This window comes from Taudactylus pleione, unplaced genomic scaffold (assembly GCF_031769625.1).
Source record: "Taudactylus pleione unplaced genomic scaffold, aTauple2 ptg000446l, whole genome shotgun sequence".
In the NCBI taxonomy this organism is placed as follows: Eukaryota; Metazoa; Chordata; class Amphibia; order Anura; family Myobatrachidae; genus Taudactylus; species Taudactylus pleione.
Genome location: NW_028284848.1, coordinates 1,499,573 through 1,525,370, shown reverse-complemented (window position 1 = coordinate 1,525,370; position 25,798 = coordinate 1,499,573). Strand labels below are relative to the sequence as shown.

The 25,798-nt window shown below is 40.8% G+C and overlaps 1 protein-coding gene across 4 annotated transcripts in view; it reads left to right on the top strand.

The window, feature by feature from the left end:
• ARHGAP12 (Rho GTPase activating protein 12) overlaps positions 1 to 25,798 on the top strand; it is a 104,339-nt gene that overhangs the window by 56,201 nt on the left and 22,340 nt on the right. Inside the window, exons 3-11 of one of the 4 annotated variants that reach the window (XM_088447962.1) lie at positions 8,481 to 8,738; positions 12,325 to 12,465; positions 13,361 to 13,441; positions 14,505 to 14,633; positions 14,922 to 15,002; positions 17,599 to 17,673; positions 18,412 to 18,473; positions 19,406 to 19,478; positions 21,189 to 21,293. In XM_088447962.1, coding sequence (XP_088304088.1) covers positions 8,481 to 8,738; positions 12,325 to 12,465; positions 13,361 to 13,441; positions 14,505 to 14,633; positions 14,922 to 15,002; positions 17,599 to 17,673; positions 18,412 to 18,473; positions 19,406 to 19,478; positions 21,189 to 21,293 — 1,005 coding nt within the window. The remainder of the gene's footprint in view (positions 1 to 8,480; positions 8,739 to 12,324; positions 12,466 to 13,360; positions 13,442 to 14,504; positions 14,634 to 14,921; positions 15,003 to 17,598; positions 17,674 to 18,411; positions 18,474 to 19,405; positions 19,479 to 21,188; positions 21,294 to 25,798) is intronic. The other 3 variants (XM_088447960.1, XM_088447959.1, XM_088447961.1) reach the window with 3 other exon arrangements.

Below are 25,798 nucleotides of genomic sequence, written 5' to 3'. Positions count from 1 at the left end.
CACGCTAATTCCAGATTTATATATAAAAAAAAACGCTGTGAATAAAAACCTCACAACTGTTGGGTGCAAACATTCCATCCACCCCACCCCCGCCTTCCCTTTCCCAGTGTTAAGCAGACCACTTTTCACTACGCAGACCGGTCAGTGAGAATGTTCTGAAACTGTCCTTTTCTGCGCTGATCCTCTAATTGCTGATCCAGAATTATATTTGAACCCTGTAGGAGGGGACGTGTTTGTTATAATTAATGGCAGAGTTCCAGTTTACTGTCCGCTGCTTTCTCAGCACAAAGCTGGAAGTTGCTTCCTGCCATCTCAGCTGTAATAACCAACAAGTGGATTTATTTGTTGATCATTTGGGCAGCACGGTCTAGTTACTTAACATTCTAAAAACATTCCTCTCGTTCTGCAGCCTGGCTCAAGGTTTTCTTCCAAAACTGCCTGTGGACATTCTTACATATGTTGCTTTATGGCCTTTTAAAAAAAAAATACATGTATATTTAAAAATGAAGGTGCGTACAGTTTGAGTTATAACGATGAATGAAAATCGTTAAAGTGCGCTCCCGTTTGTAGTTCATTTCAGACTGTCCCAACAGAACGATTTTCATTAAGGGAAGGGACATTTTTCATTCATCGTTGTAAAAATCGTTCATTACACTTCAAAAAAAATTGTTCACTTTTCAAGGGAAAATCTGACCGATAATATGACTTATAATCGTTGGTTACAAAATCGTTACGTGTGTATGCACCTTAAGTTTCAAAAAATATATCAATTATGTGACTTGATTAAATTAAATATACTGTTGGTTGGCAATCAGAAAATATCCATATTTAACTACTTCTCCAAATATTATATAGTCAAAATGACCGGCATATTGCACACTAATTGTGCCCATTACATGACATTATTTCTAATGCCATATCCGCTTGTTCCCCTAGAATATCCATAGCTTCAGTCTATTACACATTACACACACTCTTTACACTTTCCCCATAGAGTATGTGTTGGGAACCATAAGATTAGCTTTCTGGTGGTCAGCTTTGCAAAGTTCAGCACTCTACAACACTGCTGTTATACCAGCCAGAGTGTTTCTGGCCAGTACAGTAGGACATGTGGCCTGCCATATATGCACCGCACTGTAAGATGATTGCTGTGCCAGGGAAAGCTAAATGCTGGTAGCAAATGTAATGGTTTGTGGAAGATGACCTCGTCATCCAGGGACTTCTATACAGGGGTACAGCTATAGAAGGGAAATTGGTGAGCACCAGGTCGTTTTGGGAAGTTTGTTCTTCTAAGTAGCACAGGCTGTACACAACCTTACCCAAAATGTTACCCTACTGGGCACTGTTGAGTTTCAAATAATATCTCACTCTACCCTCTTGTGCTTCTCCCTACTATAATTTAATTTATCTCTTACTCCCCACTAGGGCAGCCAAAACTCGGCTGCTTATGTGGGCGTAAAGGTCGCTAATATAGCAATGTTTATTATACATGTGCATGTCCTGCTTTGTATTGTATTGTAAGTCACTGGTTACTTATTTGTTCATGTACTTTGTAAGGCGCTGCGGAACACTTGTGGCACCATATAAATTAATGATAATAATAACAGAAAGTTAAGCAATGTTCGCTAAACCTTTCTCTACATATAAATATGTCTGGAATAGCACAATGGATCCATAAACCCTAGCTAGAATTTTGGTACTCTTTAGGATCAATCCATTTAAGCGCGAAGGGAGCGAGTTACTGTTGCAGCGCTGTAGAAGAAACGACACTGCAATTCGCTGTGAACAAAAATCTGTGAGTTCGGTTGTGCCATAAGTGCTGCTAGCAGTCGCACTTATTCACGCCTAAGTGGATTGAGCCCTTACTTGGTGGATTAAGTAATTCCTCTTTTAAAGCCGGCGATTAAAATAAATGTGTTCGCTTTTGAGATTTGTGTTGTAATGAGTTTTTGGGTATTGGTGTTGTATGCAAGGAAATTGAGTGTACAAATTTGGCTGAAACACTCCTGACTGTAAGCACAATTGCTGCTTGTTTTGGGCCATTGGCACCAGTCCTGATAACATGTCTTATAATTGCATTAGGAAACACTAGTAAAAACATGAATTCATGCCTGCAGGTAAGGGGTATTAAACAAACTTTGTAAGTGGCAACATTTTAGCCCTCCGTCTGTGTTCCGTTCACAAGGCAGACCTTGCATGAAAACCTCCTGCACTTCTACTTCAGCCAACAGACTTATCTCTGTAACTGCAGCTTACTTGTGATGTCTGTTTGCATGCCTTGAACCATCTGTTCCACATTTAAACTGGAGAGGGGTTCTCTGAGAAATGCCAAACACCAACTTTTTAATCTGTCTTTATATGGCAAATGTAAAATTTCCTAAATGGCCCATTGTTGTTCCCTGAGAGAATTTTGCATATTCCAGTAACAAGTATGCTGCAACATAATTTGAAAGTTAGGTATAAAGCTAAATTCTATTTGGTAACTAATGTCTCTGGGCTTTGGTTAGATCTGTTTCGCTCATTGCAGTGTGTGCATTTGCCCTAAAACTCCTTTCTCCTGTCCACTACGCCACTACTGGAAAACTGCTTATGTGAACTGGGAATTTAACAAACATGCTAGAACTAATGTGAACATCATATGTTATTTGAAGTCTTAATAACCATAAAATAAAATGTACTTTAATGTTAAAAGGAATAAAGTAGCCTTCATAAGTATATTAAAAATAATGAAAGGCCTTTGTTTGACAATGTAGCTCCAAGATTCAGGCTCTTCAGGCTAACATACCTTATACTGTTGAAATACAAGTTCTAATGTGTAACTAGGCATGCTTTGATTTGTAGTCCGCAAAACTCAAACCTAGGCATGGTAAGGGTCATTATTGGCAGAGCTGCAAATTTAAGTATGTGTATGTAAATATTAATTTTAAAAATGGTTATATAAATATACATGATCTGCCCAGGTCAATAGACTATTTAAGCCACTCTTTACTTCATGTCAATAAAACTTCACCGTGTGTGTGTGTGTGTGTGTGTGTGTGTGTGTGTACAGTGCCTTGTAAAAGTATTCACCCCCCTTTGCATTTTTTATGTTTTGTTGCCTCACAACCTGGAATTAAAATGGATTGTTTGAAGGTGTGCATCATTTCATTCACAGAACATGCCTACAACTGTGAAGTTGTGTTATATATAGTGAATCAAACAACATTTAGGACAACATAACTGAAAACTTCAGCGTGCATAACTATTCACCCCCTTAAAGTCAGTAGTTTATCGAGCCACCTTTTGAGGCAATTACAGCTGCAAGTCGCTTTGGATAATGGTGCATACACACGGTCAGATTTTTCCTTCAGATCTGAACGATAACTATTTAATGGTTGAGTTGTTCATATCTGAAGGAAAATCTGACACATCTGACATGCCTGGACGATGCGCGTTCCCGTTTGTCAGATAACGATATCTGACATCTGATGTGTTTGCAGTCAGACTTGGACGATTCCATTCATTTTAATGCAGTCAAAAATCGTTCAAATCGTTCAAAACTTTGGTCAAATCGTTCATCTGACAAATCTGACCGTGTGTATGCTCCATAAGTCTCTATGAGCTTGCCACAATTTGCCCTGGGATTTTTGCCCATTCCTCAAGGCATAACTGCTCCAGCTCCTTCATGTTGGATGGTTTCTGCTTGTGAACAGCAATCTTCAAGTCTGACCACAGATTCTCAATTGGATTGAGACCTGGTCTTTGACTAGGCCATTCCAACACATTTAAATGTTTCCCCTTAGCAGTATGCTTCGGGTCATTGTCCTGCTAGAAGGTGAACCTCAGTCCCAGTCTCAAATCACAGGCAGACTGAAACAGGTTTTGCTCAAGAATATCCCTGTATTTAGCACCATCCATCTTTCCCTCAATTTGAATCAGTTTCCCAGTCCCTGCTGCTGAAAAACATCCCCACAGCATGATGCTGCCACCACCATGTTTCACTGTGGGGATGGTGTTCTTGTGGGATGATGGGAGGTTTGCGCCTGACATAGCGTTTTCCTTGGTGACCGAAAAGTTACATTTTAGTCTCATCTGACCAGAGCACCTTCCTCCATCCATTTGGGGAGTCGCCCACATGCCTTTTGGCAAACTCAAATCGTGTCTTGTTATTTTTATTACTTAGTCGTGGCTTTTTTGTGGCCACTCTTCCATAAAGCTCCAGCTCTATGGAGTGTACGGCTTATTGTAGTCACATGCACAGATACACCAGTCTCTGCTGTGGAACTCTGCAGCTCCTTCAGGGTTACCTTTTGGTCTCTGTGTTGCCTCTCTGATTAATGCCCTCCTTGCCCGGTCTGTGAGTTTTGGTGGGCGGCCCTCTCTTGGCAGGTTTGTTGTGGTACCATGTTCTTTCCATTTGATGATGATGGATATGAAGGTGCTTCGGGGGATCATCAAAGATTTGGATTTTTATAACCCAACCCAGAATTGTACTTCTCAACAACTTTGTCCCTGACTTGTTAGGAGAGCTCCTTGGTCTTCATGGTGTGATGCCTCTTGCTTAGTGGTGTTGCAGCCTCTGGGGCCTTTCAGAAAAGGTGTGTTTATACTGTCAGATCATGTGACACTTAGATTTCACACAGGTGGACTTCATTTCACTAATTATGTGACTTTTGATGGTAACTGGTTGCACCAGAACTGTTGAGGGGCTTTATAGCAAAGGGGGTGATTACATGTGGACATGCCAATTTTCAGAATTTTATTTCTAAAGTGTGTGTGTGTGTATGTATATATATATATATATATATATATATATATATATATATATATATATATATATATATATATATATATATATGTATGTATGTATATATTAATAAATATATATATATATTCCTCATTTCACTTCACCAAATTAGACTATTTTGTGCAGATCCATCACATAAAATTCAGATTAAAAAAAAAAATACATTACAGGTTGTAATGTAACAAAAAAGGTAAAAAGCTAAGGGGGTTGAATACATAAGGCTATGTATGTATGTATGTATTATATATATATATATATAATATATATATATATATATATATATATATATATATATATAGTGACACAGTTAGGTTAGGGGATCCCTCTCCTGGGTAGAGGACTCCTTCCTTACACACACACATAGCAGCAGGGAAGCAGCACACCAGTCTGGATGCAAGTACAAGCTGGTCGGCGCCAGTCTTTATTGTACAATGTCAGAAACATAAAGAAAACATAAATATAAATCCTAGCCCTGTCGGGGCACTACCTTCACAGGTCGTTCCCTCACTACCAGAACCTGGCAGGGCCTAATACCCTCGCCAGCAACAAAGCACAGCACAACACTCACAGGTTTTCAAAGTGTCTCTGAGCAAACTCCCTGTCTGCTCTCCCAGGTGAGACAATCAGCCCTCAACACACTAGGCTTATATTGGCCACTCTCAGGTGGAAAACTAACAAGCCTGATACCAGGCTGCGAGAACCAAAACCTGGAGTGGCCGTGGGTGGAGCCCTCCCTCTCCTCTCACCCACAACCCCCAGGTCCCAAACCGGCTTTTCAAAAAGCCGAAACTCAAGCCTGCTACACTGCAGACTTTCTCCTGGGGGTTTAAAACACAAAAGACAGGAATCTGGGATAAATGTACCTGCCACAGACCACTTTACCAGTGATCCTATCACAATATATAATTTCAAAGAAATGTGATTAAGTGCTGTGTGGTCTGTATGTGTATGAACACATATATATGTTGTTAGGGGTATATATTGGTGTTGGTGGACTGTTTGATTGTGAAATATGGGGACATAAGTAGCACCACTGAACTGTAACAGGGCCACCAGTAATGGTGCAGAACCACAGACAAGCATTAAGCTGGCCACACATCTAAAGATTATCTGTCCAACCAGCCAACTAGTTGATTGGTTGGAATGAAAATCTGGTACGGTATGAAAACAAATGATCTGCAATTTGCTCCCAAATGCCAGAAAATGGACAAAAACTGTTGTTTGAACAAATTGTTTAGATCAAACATTTAAAAAAACTTGTCTAAATCACCATTTTCATCTGTTTTCTGGCATTTAAGAGCAAATTGATGATCATCATTTACTCCCATACGTTACCAGAATTTCATTCCAACCAATCAACTAGTTGGTTGGTTGGACAGATAATCTTTAGATGTGTGGCCAGCTTAAGAACATACTGTACTTCCTTGCACACATACCTAACAGGATAAACACTGGATAACGTAATGTGATTGGCTTTTGTAGGCAATCTGCCAGTACACTGCTGTAGTCCTCATGTGATTAGATGTCAGCCAATCACATAAAAATGACATACATTGTCCAGTGTGCCCCACTTCAGAAAAACAATGATCCATGCAGAAAACTTAAAAACGTAGGCACAAAAAGCAACTTTCTCTCTACAGCGCAGACATTAGCTCCAAAATAGTATACAAACAGGTAAATATATTTTTATGGCTACACCTTATTCTATATAGACATTCTAGTTATACATTTAAAGGGACACACACCTGCATCCATGCACAGACCATTGACAAAACATTCCCACAAGAACGACCTAGTTCTTCACTCTTCCTAGCATGTTACTAGTAGTAATAATATTGATAATATGCACAAAGGCATACACCGTGCATTCCTCCATACTCCACAAGTGCAAAAGACAAATAACAGGAACTCCTATTAGCACAGGATAAACGTTATCTCTATGCAAATAACCTACACAGCAGGCTCAGTTAGATGGAAGTATTTTACTTTCATTGTCATATGAGCTCTTTGGGGACCTCTAGTGTACCTATAGTGTATTGTAATGGAGTTAGACACATTTTTTTTCTAAAATGTGACTTGATCTGATCTGTAATTTTGTGCTTAGATTTTTTTAAAAAATGTGATAATTTCTGGGTGGAATGAGCCCCTAAGGGTTACCTATGCCCACAAGAAAGAAAACAGTGAGGATTAATGAACTATGATCCAATCCTACATCTAGAATTTTAAATACATTTGCTGCACAGCCAGAACAAAAAGTGAGAGAACCTTACTAAAGCAAGTGAAGTCCCCTCTTCTGGGTATGATTCAGGCACCTCTTGTCGCTATTCTGGGGCAGTATCCTGCACTTTCCTGTTGCAATACTTCTTATCAGAAGGTCAGTGTTGCCTGTCTATGATCGGAGCTTCTAGGGCAGTGCTACACTTGTTCTTAGCCAAAAGGACCAGAAGGTTTGTTTTATTGGAAATATGGCTTTTACTTTGTCTCATCCCAGAATGTGTTGTAGCTATTCAAATCTATTGTCTAGAACTGTTGTTCTAATGGCCTTTTGCACCATACACCACTACACTGTTCTGGAGTTAGTGTGTTTCAGTAGTATAATATATATATATATATATATATGTGTGTGTGTGTGTGTAAGATATGATCTCCCCGGCACTCCTGCGGTATACTGCTGCTAGCCCAGTGCCTCTCCTGTATAATAATGTAAACCAACAAATGTGGACGGCACTCAGGGTCTAATATTTACTTTAAGAAAAAAATCTCCCGCAGACTGGAATAGGTCAACATTTAAAGGCGCAAATCCTTTTATCAAGACTTCTTCATAAAAGAGCTTGCTCCCTGAAACGTCAGCCGTCCACATTTGTTGGTGTGTGTATTTGTATATCATTTTAATTTTCTGTACTGTGCTAAACCTGTTTACTTTTTTTCTTCTACTTCTGTACTCCTTTTGAAATATCAAAGTATTGAAAATTTATCCTGTACTTTGGAACGGTCTATCATTTAAAATAATTCACTTGGTTGGGGGTCTATAATAATTTGCAAATCATTATTTCTTTTTTATATGTTAGGGTTTCCTCATTTTACCGTATACATTATAAAACCAAAATAAAACTTTGTATTTGCATAGTGTAAATATTTTGGTATTTCGAATTAACCACAATACACCTGGATGGGGCATCTACTTTGCATGGTAGACGACACCATCTGAGGCAATGAATAACATGTGCTTTAGCTCCTAGCAACCAATCAGATTGATGCTGTCATTGCTTTAGGGTAGTGTAGGAAATGAAAGCAAAAATCTCATTGGTTACTATGAATTACAACAGCTTGCGTACATTCACCATGTTCTGATAAAGCCACATTGGGATATTTGTGTAAGTGGAGGACACCATCTCTAGAACATCATTAGTATTACAGAAGTTCTCCTTGCAGTTTATTTCTCTAAACAGACGTTCTGTAGTGCTGATCTCTGCATGAATGTCTGTAATCTGTTAACATGGCACCTTCTCGCCACCTTACTTCAGTGTATTTCTTATTCTCTGAGACAATACAGCCACATGAATCCTAAACCTGATTTAAAAAGCAGTTCTGGTTTATTTGGGGGTGATGGTGATGGGAGTGTGATGGTTATATCTCCTTTTAATCCTCCTCCAGTAATTGGTAACTTTTTTTCTTTCTGCTTTCTATTCTCTAGTTTTCTGTCTCTCCTGCTCCTGCAAGATCTGACTCTCCTGTATATGCAAATCTACAAGAACTGAAGATTTCTCAGTCCAATCTTCCCCCACAGCCTCAGACTTCCCCAGTCCAAATTACAGGGGAGTGGGAAACCCACAAAGATAACACTGGACGTTTCTATTATTATAATAAAGCAACACAAGAACGAACTTGGAAACCGCCGCGCTGCACAAAAGAGACCAGTAGGGGAGAGTCATTCTCTCAGGCAGATCATGAGGTAGGTGGCATATAAACTGTGCAATCTAAGGAAGGATATTAAGTCACAGGAGAGTTCCGCGACTATAGGCAAAGTGACTTCATACACAGCATCATACTGCGATGTGACCTAATATTTTACAGTAGGTTTTCTGAGCTATTTATACTTAAGTTTTATAATAAACAAAACAAGTTGTTTTGTATGATATGATCGTCTCATCCAGTTGGGATTTTCAAACGCCTACAGACAGTTAAGCGTTCTTGGAATACTTTCAAAAGTCCTAGCTGCTCGCTAAATAAATATATGATGGCATACTTCACATGTCATATGTCAGGGCTGCACAAATCCCGGGAGCCAGGAAGCTGGATCTATTGCTGAAGTCCTTTCCATTTGCCAATGGATCAAAAATCCTCCTAGATATGACTGACTGACTGCTCCTGAGATCACCCAATAATAGACAGTGATCTGTAAATAGGAAAATTAAATATTTGGATAGATCTCCAAGGCGCAAAGAAAACCAGCTGCCACACTTGGTATCACAGAGAACCACCAAATTCTCACCAACCTATAAGTAACAATGATAAATAAATACCAAACCGCCAGCGCTTAGTAATTTCACAAAATATGATAAAAATAAGTCCTTTGTTGACAGCAAGAGGTGATGGATTTGTCAGGCCTGCAGTTGTTGTCTGGTTCTTTGTGTCTGAATAAGGTTTAAAATCTTCATTCTGCAGCAACTCAAAGTAGAGTAAGATTCATGCAACCTGTAACACATCCATGTGGGTGGCTAATATGACCTGTAATGCCTTGGGTGTAGACATTGCCATTTCTGGAGTTGTAATCCAAATGTCTTGTATTTATTTAATAGAAAATGTAAGGTCCAAATGGAGAACTTGGTAAAAGAAAAAGCAATTTCAGTTTTGTCCTTTCCAGAGAAATTGCTGATGAGATCAGTGTCACTTCCTGGGGTTGGTGAATGTCAACAGAATGACCTAATCTGCTAGAGGCAGGAATTCTGCAGTTTGGTTCACTAGTCCCTGTCTCTGAAGCATGATAGGAGACAGAGGCCAGAAGCAGCTGCTTTATTGTAGTTTGGAGACTTTGTAAGCGGACTTCTCCCATGCTAGTATTACAATGTACAAGGCATGTGGTTTTTGTGTACTTTCTGTCCCTTTTGATGCGCTTTGCCACCAGTGGTAGTGGAGCGCGTGTACACTGACCATCACACCATATCCAGCGGCTTATGACATAATATATAACTGTTTCGGAGAATAAATTAGTATGATTATTCATATCCATTTACTGCTGACTGTGAGATAATCTTGTGTTATGGTAATATAGGAGCTCTATACCTACCATCATTATCTGAGCCAAGCACCGCAGTGCAGGGCCCAATCCTTGAACAGTAATCTAGATTTGAAGTAATGTTGACGTAACCTTTCCAGAATAGGAAAATTAAGATTAAACTCTTAATGTCCATTACAAATGAAGGGAAAAAATGGCACCTTCTTTTATCCCGATGTGGTTTGACATTGTGTTCTCCTTAACAACCACTAACAAATACAAGCTGCCGCATATACAACATCTTAATAACCTTTGGAAATATATACATACAAAAGGTTGGGCTTTCCAGGACTATTTTAGATATAGGGGGCTATACAATTAAATGTGATGGCCGCAATGTGCTGTTCCAGACGGACACATCTCAGCCAGCAACATCAATACATTTTTCTTGCTGGTCATAGAATTGCGCAGAAACAGTCCCAATACTGAGGGGTGAGGGTACCGTAATGGCAAACGTGTGCAGCCAAACATTGTATTAATGTGGGGCAGCACATCACCCGTAATTGTATACCAGTGGATTTGCAATTAGGTCAGTCACAACTTTTTATAAAAATAACAAATATATAACCAATCTTCATTTGAAAAATGATTTGTGTCTGTGTGTTATCTGTCTGCTTCTCTCATTTTTTTTTTCTAAATCCTCTTAAATTCACATCAACCATTGACAATACAGTGATTCACAAACCATTGTTCATTTTATGTCCCTTATGGTGAAAATAAATTGCATTCCACAGCTGTTTTTAATACATTAACGAGTTTGAACAGAAATTAATAATAATTTCCTGCCTTGCATTAGTTACACTGTGACTAGTGCAACATAGCAATAGTTAGGAGTTCAATTAACTAAGTGATTTTGTTACCCTAAAATGAATGACATTGTTTCTATTTTCCTTGCTGTAACTTCCCTGAATGCGCCAAGCATCCCAGCATGCCTCACTACACACGTCAACAATGCACTCCCTCATCTTACAGCAATTACTCGCTTGCCTCTTGTACTCTGTGGAGGCAGCTACTCGCTGTGGAACGTTTCCTTGCACAGTGTAGTTAAGTGAGAAAACATTTATGTAATTTTGACCACAACATAACAAATGATCCAAAATGGCTGGTAAGCGCACAGTAATCGCTTCCTCACAATCATGCAATCTAAGGTCTCCCAAACCCTTAGCCCTTTCCCTAGCTTTGATTAATTCAGTATAACGCAGCTGGTCAGAAAGTTACTTGATCTGTCTGACCAGACACCTTGATCAGACATTTTATTTTTCCTGATGGCTTGTACATACCTTCCTGCAACTTTTACTAAATACTTTGCATTATTTTAATTGTCCTTGGATTGTGTAGAGCAGGGATGGCCAAACTCTGTCCTCGAGAGCTACCAACAGTTCACGTTTTCAGGTCTCCTCACAGAATCACAAGTGAAATAATAAGCTCCACCTGTGGATCTTTCAAAATGTGTCAGTGAGTAATGACTACACCTGTGCACCTGCTGGGTGACCTGGAAAATGTGAACTGTTGGTAGCTCTCGAGGACCGAGTTTGCCCACCCCTGGTGTAGAGTGATTTTTGCATATAACTAGATACCCAATACAGAGCATAGCATAGTGTCCATACTCGAGAGTAGTGAAAATGAACAACTCTACCTATATTATATAAAGATATGGAAAGCACGAAAGAACATTGAAATAATGAAAGCTGCAGGAGCAGAAGGACAAGCCAAACAGTCATTCATTTAAAGGTGGCCCCTTATTGAAGCTGATATGCTGTATTTGAACCATAAGGCACCAACCATATTGTGATTATTATTTTATTTTATTATTCCTCTAGCTATGCATTAAAAAGTAATTTGCTGAATGTCTTTAATCTGAATTTATTTTTAATCGCACTTTTGTTTACAGTAAGTAAAGGGAAAAATCACTTTGTTTTAAAAAAAAAAAAAAAAAAAAAGCCAAATAAGAGATTCCCATTTCTATTTGATTCTTTAGCAAATTCTTATAATGTTAAAATAATTTTTGGAGTTGGCACTACTTTTCCAGTCTGCTGGTCAACATGTGGCTATACGTAGGCTGCAGTGCAAGTGCCACATCCAGTATTTGGGAGTATCTACCTTTTTATCATGCAGGCGGTATGATAGAACACATTTCTTCCTCAGTGATCACTTTTCCTTTGCTTGCTTTTCCTGGACCTGATACAGGTGACATTTCTCATTTCCATAATGCTACGGATCTGCTTCTTTCTGCATTGGCTCAAATTTTTCCAACTCTTTCTAGCAACTTTCAGCAGAAGAAAATTTTCACAACATTTGTGACAGCCAATCAGATAGTCTGTATGGTTCTCCTCCCAAAGGGTGGTCAGAAGAATTGGATCAGCATGGCCATACATTCTTTATCAATAACCAAACCAATGAGAAGGTACTTCTGATTCTTTCCTACACTCCTGTGTTATGCAACTGTTGCCTGTACGCACGCCATGTGTGCAAATGCTTCTTGCTATGTGACACATTTCAGCTCCCTGAGTGGCCATTTTTATATTCTGCTGCACCAGATGTAGCAACTTCAAAAGAGAATGGGACTTTGGCATGTAAAATGTCAGAGCTCCCGCATAGAAAATAATTACATTTGCCTAGAGGTTGTTCATAGATTTTGGTTGTTTGTCCTTCGCAATCAATCAGCTTTTGGGGGAGGTTTTTTTTAAGTGCATTATGACTGTTTGTTTTTCTTACAACTATAAACCAGCCTCTTCAGTAATTAAATGGAAAAATGATTAATGCATTAGATTATTGTATTTTACTTGTGTATGTCGAAACTTCAGTTAGCTGGATTTAATTGTTGTTGTTTTAGGGATCACGTATAGCTTATAAATTTGATACTACTTTTTTAGCAATATTTACCTTGTGTACTATTACAGAATATTATTTATATTTGTGATTGTGGACATTATTAATGGGTGCATTTTAAAGGTGGTTCGGTGCTGTTTTTCTCATTTCATGTTGTACCATGCGGGAGTTACTGCATTCCTCATTTTTAGCAGCAGTTTCTTTTCATTTTATCCAGCTATAACATTAATATTTAGCACCGTAAGCTTTTTGTCTTCTTCTTCGTGTGAGTCTCTCCCCTGGATGCAGCCATTTTTTTAATTATTCCTTTGAGAATGCAGCCCCACTGTTCTCTAGTGACATTACATGTGGTAGTGAGTTTTTGTTCTGCCCACAAAATGTCTGACTGTCCACAGGGTAGGTGAGGCGCCCCCTTTAGGAAATGTAATTTCGTACCTATGCCTGCTTTTAACATATATAACCGTTTACAGTGGATGAAACATGTGGACGAGCAAGGCAGACCATATTACTACACCGCTGATGGCTCACGCTCTGAATGGGAGTTGCCAAAGGTAATAAAGGCATCATGATTTATATTGTTCACCCTTATGGGTTCTTTAGTTTTCAGTGGATTCATTTACTTTCCGTTTGTGGCTTATGCGATCACTTGTTTGTTCATACCTTCCATCTGCCTCAGTTTAGGCAGGATGATTCTGACTTAAAGGACATCTTGGGACATCTTTGTCCCACAGGTGGGAGAGTTGTTGGGTATCCCCTGTTCACTGTGCTGTGCATAACAATCAATAAATGGGTGTTTGGAGGGTTAAAAGTACAGGGCAGCGTGGCACTTGATAAGAGCTAGACAAACCTGTGTGTTCAGGCTGGGGATGTTAGATAAGACCTTTACAGAAATTGGAGCAAAATGATGCAAAAGGTAGCTGTGCCCATTTAAATATGCTAACCCCACTCTATAATTAATGTAATCAGTTAAACGGAGCTCCATACTCAACATCAAAAATGATGTAATGCTTCTACATGGTGACATAATAGGGTCCTTCCCTCTTGCCACAAAATGTGAGTGAGAAATTGTCACCTAAGCCCTGACTGACTTCATCCTCTCACTTCAGCTTCTTACACTCTCTTTTGTGGGAAATATCTTCCATAATTTGCAAACCAGACATATGGTTTACAGAAAAGTAAATATGATCTCTAAAAAGTCAGTGCCATTTCACGATAGCATGCACTCGATGTAACTGATTATAAGCATTATCGATGACCGGACAGCATATGGCATTCTGGTCCACTGCTCATTGCATTGAATGAACACCCTCTTGTGTGCGAATATCATTCATATGCTTCAAAACACTTTCACTATCGCTTTCTAACTTGTGTAGGGCCTTTGCTTATTGATGATAAAAATACATGTGTTTGCGAAACATGAATGGAATCCCACAGGTTCCAATGAACACATACCCAGTAGCGTTTGTGTTCGGGAGCATATTTACTTTACTGTTCCATTTTATTTTTTTGTGCTGCGTACTCTATTTGCTTGCACTCATGTCGTTCCTGACTAATTAGCTCTAATGTAAAATAATGAAACTACTTTCTTAGTAATCTCTTTTTTTTTTTTTTAAGTATAATTCCTTATTACCACCTCATCAGAGAGAGATCACTAAAAGCCGGAGTCTTGACAGAAAGTTCCAGGAGCCAATCGTTTTAACAAAGTGGCGGCACAGCACGTACCTATTGGAGACCAGCGATAAGGTACCATGATTCAGTCTTGTCATTGTGTCTAGAGCACTGTGACTTACTGACCTTTCAGTTCGGCAGTTCTGACCGTTCAGACACTGAAAAATCATCAAAACCCATTTCCCTAATTCCAGTTATACGTGTGCTCCATTTTGTGTCACACAACATTTGTATAATCTACCAAATCTGCTAGTAAGTGAAGCCACCTCGTCACACAGGAAATAACACTAACTGCTACTTGTAATCGTATCATTGCGACAGAAGACCGTAATGACATTAACAGGTACATTTTGTATTTTACAGTTACATATCAAGCAAAAGCGTAATTCCTCAGTGTATTACATGCCTATCCCAGGTTTTATGACTCCTCCTTGTACAGAAAAAGTTAGTATGCTGACCCCGGTTTGTGCTTGCTTGCCAACACACGTTCAAATTCCGAAAATTCTTCAGAGCTTTGAATATGCCTGCTGTGTACTAACAGAAAGAAAAGCGGTCATAATACTGATCTTTCCTGATGCTCTCCTTTCAATACCTGGCATAAAGTTCCCGCAGCGGTAGTTGTTGTTGTACAATAATTACACAGAAATAAATATTATATATATATATATATATATATATATATATATATATAATTTTTTTTTTTTTTTTTTACATTTCTGTGTACAATTAGAACTCTGGATTACAGTATGACCACTGGAATCCACTATACTTATGGCTCCCATATGTCCCATTTTTTTCTCAGATCATCCACCACTGAAATAAAGTAACCTCAGATTGCGTATTTCCCTATACTATGGGGTGAATTAATTAGGCGTGATAAGCTGTTTTGCCGCGAATTTGTGCAAATTTGTAGTGTTTCTGCAACCCTATTAGACGCAAAATTTTGCGGGTTCGAATTCTCCATACCATTAGACGAAAAAAGTTTTCATCATCTCCTGAGTAGATGAAAAGATGTGCAAATTTCCTGTTTTTGGTCAAAAATGTCTGTATTTGGTTCAGAACCACTGGGACACCCTCCTTAATGACTAATTAGGCACAAATTATTTTTTTAATTGGCTTAATTTGGCCAATAATGACATGTAATTTTTGGGGTGAAAATGTGCAAAGTGGGGCAAAATATGGGACAGGTGTTTTTACGAATGCAGGTGGGTGTTAGAGGCGTATTTTGAAGATTTTTTAAAAGTGTTTTTAAATGACACAATTATTTAGTTATATGCATTTTTATGCACCCCCAATTTAAGTAGAACATTTATTTTGACAAAAAAACATGTGCTTTCTATCATTATTTGGCTGCTTTAGAAATATGCATGAAAACCGCTATTTGACACAATTTAAAAACCCCGAATACTTTTATTAGGGCTACTAATACACTTCTACTCTGTTATCCTATATCACTGCCTTTTTTTGGGGTACAGACAGATTTTTCTTTTTTCACCTATACCCATCAACAGTAAAGCAGGAAGAATTTTGTGTGAATGCCGATTCACGACTTTTGGAATTGAATTGCACGAAAAACTGGTGCGCGCATATATAAGTGATGAGCGGAATTTGCACGCGAAGGATGTGAAAACTTTGTGGACAAAAAAATTACCGCTTAATCGCGCCTAACTAAATTCCCCTGTAAACCCGTTTCACATCGCCTGGTTTGCGGTTTCGCCTTGAGAGACCCAAGCATAGATCCTCTTAAACATTATTATTACCTTTTTAGGTACTTTTTTGCCCTTTTCTTTCTGTTTTGTTGACATAATTGTACACATGTAATTTTTTAAAACAGTCTACAAATGTAATGTAACATCCCCACAAATATAAAGAAAACATAAATCAAGCAAACGTATCAGCTTTTTGCTTTTCCTCCTTTTTTGTGTGTGCCTTGCCCTGATTTGGCTAATTTGTAACATATTATTTGTCAATATTGTTTAATATCACTAACGGCAGATGTTGTTGTATTTTGAAGTTTATTTATATTTTTAATGTCCCCCTCCCCTCTTCCAAATCACATTTTCCTTTTTTATACTCATACTTGTTATCCAGAAACCCCTCCAGGAAAGTGAAAAGGCGAAATGTGCTGTTTGTTGCTAACATCACACACCCAGAGATGAATACTGGGCATTTCCTTATGTGGGCACTGAGAGGAGCACTGCTAATGTGCTAGTTAGGTGAAAGAACAGTCAGTTTGCTCTTTTCTAGGCATGGTACCCAAATTGCAGCAAATCAAACTACTTAGTCTAAAAACCCACAGGAGTATTTTACTTCAGTAATTGTGGTTTCCCCATTTTGGCCCTCTGTATTCCATTTGACACTTGCTCCTCGCAGTGACTGTGTGTGTGTGAAGTCATCTATTATCCATATCTGCATGTTTTATGTTATTTATTATGGAGGTGTAGAAAATTATTTGCATTTAAAAAAAATATATAAAAAGTGTAAAGGACTTTCTGGATGATAGGTTTACATATAAAATATACCATAGATGCATATATAACCATTTTCATTCTCTGAATAGGCCTGTGTAAAGTTCTCTTAATTTTGTTTTTTAATTGCCTATGAGTGCTGCCGGAACGGCTTCCGGGTGCGTTGCAGGATATGGCTCGCTGGCTGATCTGCACACAGCCTTTTGGAGGTGTGAGCGGAGCTCAGCAGACTCTAATTGCGCTGATAAGTGGGAAATGTGGTGATCAGCGATTCGTCAAAAACCATTTTTACCACAGGACTTAATGCTGTAATTTAATTTTAAATTCAAAAACAGGGTAGTATAGCTTTAAACAATTGCTGTTTTCAATACAGAGGCACAAGTCGCTGAAAACAATGCAATTTTTGACTAATTGCTGTTCATCACCTTTTCCCCTATGTTTGTGTTATCCTCGTAATTGTGTCCACATTTCCTTGTGCACATGTCTCTTATAAAACATCCTGAAACTTTCCTACTTTCTCCCAGATACATGTTGTGCTTATAATAAATGTAAAACAATCTTCTATTTTGCAGGAATCAACAACTACATCCAAGCAAAGTCTCCCTGATGTTGAGACCTCCCCATCCTCTCCGAAGCACCAGTCAACGGTCAGTATGGCCCTATGGTGGTGTAGTGTACATCACAGATCGCTGATGACATGTACAAGCTAATGTCACTGGCTCATATACAGTAATGTCCACAGCTAGCACAACTGCTCTCCATTGGAAGAACAGATTGTCTGAAAGCGTCCTGCTCCTCCACCTCATTTTCCATTGGTTGCTACATATTTTCTAGATGTTGGTGACTGATGATGGGTTTACTCCTGTTTGTCCTACAGATCCCATTTTGCCCTGCATGTGTCCTGTGTTCTTCTATAGAGCAGCAAACCTGTTAGTTTACATCTCTTTATGATACTGGATAGATCGTACTATTTTGTGGCCAGTCAAAAGCTGGACTGATGACGAAAGATTAGGGACAGAAATACAACTGTAGTTACAAGTAAGGACATTATGAGGCTCAGATCTAAAAAAAAAAAAGAAGAATATTCCAGAATAACATTTCCAGATCGCGCCCTATTACATAAGCCCCTATATCTTATGTCTGTATCTGTAATTGCATTGTGTAAGGCGCTGCATACCCCTTGTGGTGCCATATAAAGGATAAATAATAATGGCTGCTCCCATTCAGCAAAAACTGGCCATATAGAACGAACAGGTTTGTGTCAATTACTAGCTTAAATTTTAAATTCTACGAATAGGCATCTTCATGTTTTGACTAAAATTCTACTTCACCTGACATTACTATGCATTTTGTCTAGGTAATGTAATTTGAATTGCTTTTTGCAGGGTCAAGAAAAGTATGGTGTGTTAAATGTGACCAAAATCACAGAGAACGGGAAGAAAGTTAGGCAAGTACAATTGTTATTTTATTAACTCTTTGGTCTGCACCATAGTTTTATTTGAACGATCAGCCAAGCCTGTTTCAGCTAGCAGCTCTGGCTCTATTAGTCAGTAAGACACTGGCCTAGAAATGATTCAGTGAGAAAGACAGGCAGTGGTAACTGTGCTCATATTGCTGCAATTCCTATAGTCTTAGATTGTCTGCAAGTGATCAAGGCACACAATGACAGCTGAATGCTAACCATAACTGATTAGGATCTATCAGATCCCTATAGGGTCTTGTACCAACTGCAATTGGACAATAAACTTGATCTGACCATGTATGCAGCCACTGTCTGCACCATATTTAGCCCCTTCCTAAGCTGCACTTATATAACCATTACACTGATAGTACTCTTAGGAGAGATCATTTTACAAAACACGCCTAAGATTGTATAATAACAAGGGAAAATACACAACATTTTAAATGTATTTACTATCATTCAATGTGTTCCTGACTGTGGGTTGGGTATGGCATGCCAGCAGTCAAAATCCCGACGCCGGCATCCCGACAGGGTTAGGATACCAACACTTGTCAGTCAGTATCCTAACCCTCCCTCCCCGGTGCCTGAACCAAACCCCCACCCCCAATGACCTGAACCTAACCTCCCCCTTCCCTCAACGCACCCTAAACCTAACTCTCCCCCTAGTGCCTAACTCCCTAACCCCCAGTACTTCCTGTCGGAATGCCGGCGCCGGGATTCCGATGTCGGCATTCTAAACGCATCCTGACTGTTGGGACATTGACCGGATCCCCTTGACTGTACCAGCATACTTAACCAGTCTGTGAAAAAAAGATTGCCTTGCCATATGATTTTCATGTTTGTGTTTATTAACGTGTGTTGGTGGGTGATCAGGTAAAAAATATAGAGATTACATTAATTGGTCTATTTTGTTTTAGGAAGAACTGGACATCATCGTGGGCTGTCCTACAAGGCTCTTCCATTTTGTTCCAAAGCACTGGAGCTAGCTGGGTAATGGGATCATATTTAATGTAACGTTGTTCTGGTGCTTATTGATTGTAGGAAAGAAAATAACTACAGTGTTTGGTCTTCTGGCTATCTACTTTTAATTCTAGAGAAACAAGTGAATGCCAAATCATAATTTCATTTAATTTCTGTCTTGTAACTGTATCAAGCTCTCCTAATTCAGGAGCATACTTAGTGCTTTAGGGACATTCTGAAGATTTATAGCTGTCTTTTCTTGTGTTTTTTTTTTCCTTACCCATTTTATGACCAGCTGATCAGATGTTCCCTGTCACTAGTACTGGTAACTCCAGTATAACCTGGATAGTTTGCATGTCACTCGCTGCTAGTTCCACAAATTTGCTGTAGTGAAAAGAAATAGGAGTTGCTTCTGTTGCTAGAAGCCTGTGACCGGCAGCAGGACCTTTGTATTTGCCATTTTTTGTCTTTATTGTCATAGTCTTGGCTGGGATCTTAAGCGTTAAGTATCTCCACTGCACAATTTATAGCTATCCTGGTCAGGCACACAGGGACTGACACAGGTCTTTGCTAAGGTGACCAGTATCCACAAGCGCTGGGTTCTTAGCTGCAGTTATTGCCACTTGGAAGAACTACTTCATTAATGTGGTAGGCACCCACCTCACATACAGGAAGTTATCAATAACATTGAAGATTACTTCTTGCATCCTGAGCTCATAGGAATCCTATGAGCAAGCTTTCAGAGATCTCTGTGCACCATAATTCCTAAAGTGTCCTGCATCTAGTAGTGGTGCTCGGTCAGGAAAACAAATGCATACAGACCACACCTGATCCTCACCCAGTGCACATGACCTGCATTTCCGAGTTACACACCGCACAATGCATTGTCTGTGTTTTGCCATCTTAATAAATCCCTGTCCTGTGTTTTCCAGCTCTGTATGTGTTTGTGGTTATCTTGCTTTAGGGAGCATTAAACTGTATCATTGCCAGTGCTTTATTGAAAACAAAAATGTGTTTTTCATCTATACACTACCAGGAATAGAATTTCATCTAGGATTCAATAGCTTCACTCTCACACGTCCTGAAACCGCCCACCCACTTATTACATGCTTTGATGGGGCGTGAGGCTCAGACGGCGAGAAATAGAAATAGCCATTGAATGCGACAGCTGCTTGGACAGGACATAGTCTTCCAGTCACATCACAACTCCCATCCTAGCATGCTGCATATTTAGGCTCAGTTCTCCAGTGCTGACACTTATGTCCACTACTTGTTGTCATACCCTGCGGTCTGCAGCTAAAGTCAGATAACGGAGAGAAGCCCCCACCAAAGCTTTTGGCATCAAGTACAAAGTGGCGGCCAACCTCATTCATTAAACACGATCATAAAAAATGTTATGTAACATGAACTATGTATAGATATAACTATAAAGGTAATTTGAGTAGTAATCTAGTATATAGGTAATTTGTCAGTATTACCCTACTATGTTGTGGGTGCATGCAGTTAATTAACACATTAACTTAATCTGCAGTATGTAGGAACATTGAGATCTTCCTGATCTTTTTAATTTATACACATCTGGGTAATATGAGATTACGATTACCCTTCATATTGCTAATGATGATCCCGGCTTCCAGCTATATATAGAATTATTTACTCCTTTTTGTTCATATGAACTTGTATGAACATAGGAGTTATTAAAACATTAAACTATTGTGATGACTCTTTATTTTTTTCTAGAAGTTTGGGAGTAACCAATCCAAACCAGAGTTCACAGTTGATCTTAAAGGAGCCTCTGTGGAATGGGCTACGAAGGACAAATCCAGCAAGAAGAATGTTATAGAGGTAACACTTGTAAGGTCTTCACCACAGAATTTTGAAAAGAAAAGTATATGAATATATTTCTTCTTCAGGGTCCATAGTGCTCCACAGGAGAGACAATGGGCTGTAGGTGGGACCTGGAGGACCGGACACTAATAGCAAAGCTTTTCAATCCCAGGATGCTCCGGTCCTTCCCCCTATACCCTGCAAACAGCCTGAGGGCAACTCAGATTCATTGGTGTCTGGCAGGAGCTGGGTCACCATTTTAACAGTGGGGCTGCTTTAAGCAGCCCAAGCTTATTTTATTTATTTAATTTTATTTCTACTTATTTTACTAACTGAGCAGCAGCGTGAGACAGTCCTTTGGATGTCTGCACTGCTGCTCCATCACCCCCCCGTGGTGCTGTGACACCAGCCTCGGCTAGATACTCCCGGCGGGGCTCCAAGGGAGACCTAGCTAGCAGGGCTCACCAGACTGCAGCCAGGACTCAAGGGGACAGTTAAGGCAGATCCCTGCTGTCGGGGACCCACGTCTATGCGCAGTCTTGCCTCCGGTCTCAGGAGACAGACCGGAGGAGCTGATGTGGACACCGGTGCATCCAGGAGTCCACTAGACCACCAGGGCACTACAAGCACTGGCGCAGGGTAACCATTAAAGCCAGGGGACACGGTGGTTAATGTCAGCATAGGGGAGAAGGTGCTCTCCCTGTGGCCCCTCCCCCAGCTCAGGACACCATTCCACTGCGGTCTTGCTGCTCATCCATCACCCTCCGCCCCATCTGAGAGATTCCGCAGTCATTTTCTGCATTTATGTCACCTTGTATACCTCTCCCAAGGACCAGATTTATACAGATTATACAGATTTATACAGATTTAAAATTCTGTTTGCATGTGTATCCTACCAGCCACTGCGCTCTGTAGTTGATTTTAGTGCCCACTGCAGTTATATTGTAGAATTCTGTTTGCATGTGACTTGTGCTAGCGCTGCTCTCTGTTTTCCTATTACTGTCAGCTTATACCTTTCCCTTTATTCTACTATAACCCTGGCATACTAAGGTATAGGGGGTTCATTGTACCCCACATCTCCCTATATTTGTGAGGATTATTACATATTATTTATCGCTGTTGCGCACTACACTGTACCATATTACACATACATCTGGGTAGCTTACTGCACTGTCAGATTGTGTGTTACATTGTTCTAGCAGCTATGTCTGGCAGAGGCAAGAATAACAAGCAGCCTGTTGCTCCCACTGTGGTGTCTTGTAAGTCCTGCTCAGCAGGCTTAAGCTGGGCATCCACTATACAATTTTCTGTTAGATATCTGTCGAATCTGGCTGGTTGGAATGAAAACCTGGTAATGTATGGGAGCAAATGACAGTCGTCCATTTGCTCACAAACACTGGAAAATATCCAAAAATGGTTGTTCAGACAAATTGGTTAAAACACAAATGTAACCAATTTGAACATTTTTTTTTTTTTGTCCTTTGAGTGTTTAAACCATATGATCGACTGTCATTTGCTCCCATACATTACCAGGTTTTCATTCCAACCAGCCAGATGGGACAGATATCTGACAGAAAATTGTATAGTGGATGCCCAGCTTTAGGTTCAGAGGACCTCATTCAGGATGGTCTTTGTGCATCTTGTTAGACTGCCTCAGGCCCATCAGCCCTGGTATCCTCTCCTCAGGAATCACCCTGGGCTACTTTTTCACAGGTGCCGGCAAAAATCACAGACCGCCTAGCGGTCCCTGTGGTAGCTCCCCCTATGGGATGGCCACAGCAGGTACTCCCTGCAAATCCTTTCTCTCTCCCATGGATGGGTAGGCGTACTTTCTACCTCAGTGCAGAGTTTGGCGGATACCTCTACAGCCTTTCAACAAATGCTGCAAAAGGAGAGACCCTTACCTAGTAAACCTACTAAGCGTGCTGTGTTATCTTCCCAGTCCACCCAGCTATCAGATTCTGAATTATCTCTGGAGGCAGAAGACTTAGACCTCTCACTCTGACTCCCCCTGGGGAGATGAGGAACCCACCTCTAAATTGAATGAATATACCTGCACTTGTGAGAGCTGTAAAATCTATTCTCCAAATAAAAGCGACAGAACCCGCTCCTAAGACAAAGGAGCCTCTCTTTAAATGACAAAAGGTAGTTTTACCAGAGAGCGAGAGATCAGTTAGAGATTTCAGCTGCCTAAACATTTACGTTCCTTTTACCCTCTTCCCACTACTGATTGCACTAAATGGGAAGTTCTCCCAGCAGTGGATTCCCACGTGACACGTCTGGTTAAGAATGCTACCCTACTTTTCCATATTGCAACCTCCTTAAAGGAGACTACGGATAGAAGGATTGAAGCTTGCCTGAAATCTATATACTATTACAGGAGCTATTACTCGTCCTGCCAGGGTTACGGCCTGGGTGGCAATAGCCATTGAGAGTTGGGCGGAGGCCCTAGAAGAGACATTTCCCTCTGATACTTTGAGGGAACAGCTGTCCTACATATCTCACATTAGAGATGCAGCCTCTGGGCGAAGCAGCTCTGGATACGGCTCCAAGGCATCTGCCATTCTGTGGTAGCCTGCCGTATTGTTTGGCTCCGCTCATGGAAGGCAGATTTGAACTCTAAAAAGGCAGAGTGCCATATTTTGGGGATATCCTGTTTGGCCCAGAATTAGACAAAATTGTGACTACCTTGGCAGCTTCCAAGACGGCGTTCCTGCCCTCTGCATATAATGCGTAGCCTCCTTTCGTCCTTGAGGCAAAGTTAAAGGTCAGTCCTTTCCAAGGCATCTGGCATCAACTAAGGCCTCCAAGCCTAGGACCAAACAGACCTGGGCAACTAGACGTCCACCTACCAAATCTGAGGACAGGCCTTCCGCGTGACGGGGCGAGCCTCTCCCTGGGGCTCCCAGGGTGGGAGGCTGACTTCTTCAATTCGCCCAGTTCTGGCGTCAGACTACATCAGATGCCTGGGTAAGTCCACTCCTCACAGCGAGGGAAGGGCTATTATTCTACCTTTTTTCTTAGTTCAGAAGCCCAACTGGTCTCGTCGGCCTATCCACAACCTCATGTCTCGGAACAAGTTTATCAGGGTGCCCAGGTTTTGTATGGAAACCCTCCGCTCTATTATCCTGGCTATGGAGCCTGGGGACTTTATGGTGTCTCTGGACATTCAGGATGCTTCCTATATGTACCTATAGCGCCTTCTCATCAACAATATCTCCGGTTTGCTATACTACAGCAACATTACCAATTTCAGGCTCTGCCTTTTGGCCTTTCAACGGCTCCTCGGGTCTTTACCAAGATCATGGCAGTTATGGCGGCCTATCTTCGTCGTCAAGGGATCAGACTGCTCCCATACTTAGACGATCTCTTGCTGTTGGCCAGCTCCCCAGAAATTCTTCACCGTCATCTACATGTAACCATTGCCTTTCTACAAACGCACAGTTGGCTGATCAACTGGAAAAAGTCTTCCCTGACGCCCTCCTAAAGAATGGTACATTTGGTAGCCATCCTGGACTCTCAGGTTCAGAGAATCTTCCGGACAGCAGACAAGATCTGAATACTACAGCACTGAGTGCGCAGACTGCTCCGCAGTTGCCGAGTGTCAATTCACTCTGCAATGAAGACCTTGGGATCCATGGTGTCCACCTTCGACATGGTGGAGTTTGCTCAGTTTCACTCCAGGCCCCTACAACACCTGATCCTCTCCAGGTGGAAAGAGCTACCCCATCTGCTCAGATCTCAGATGATGGGCCTTCCCCCCCAGAGGTTCGCCTATCCCTAGCCTTGTGTCTACAGACATCCCATTTAGACAAGGGTCGACACTTTTGGATACCCAACTGGGCTCTCCTCACCACGGACACAAGCCTCTGAGGGTGGGGCGCAGTCACCTGCCAGCACTCCTTCCAGGGCCGCTGGACCCCAGCCCAGGCAGTTTTACCAATCAACGTCTTGGAGCTTCGAGTCATCAACAGAGCTCTCACTCTGGCTCAGAATATTCTTCAGGGCAGGCCAGTACTAGTACAGTCCGACAATACCACGGCAGTGGCCTACCTCAATCACCAAGGAGGCACTCAAAGTCAGACAGCAATGGCAGAAGTGTCCCACATTCTCGCATGGACCAAACGCCATCTCTATAGTATTCATCCCAAGAGTACTCATTTGGGAAGCTGATTTCCTCAGCCGTCATGACGTGCATTCAGGAGAGTGGTCTCTACATCCAGAACTTTTTCAGCTCCTGGTGGACAAATGGGGTCTACTGGATTGTGGATTTCATGGCCTCCAGACACAACCACAAACTTCCAGTGTATGGAGCCAGGACAAGGGACCCCAACGCGGCCTTTGTGGACGCATTATCTGTGAAGTGGCCCTTCCATTTGGCTGTTTCTTCCCTCCAATATCCCTTCTTCCTCGAGTTCTTCGAAAGTTCAAGCAGAAAGGGGGCACAGTCCTGTTGATAGCTCCGGCTTGGCCCAGACGCCATTGGTACCACGATCTTCAAAGTCTCTCCATAGACTTTCCTC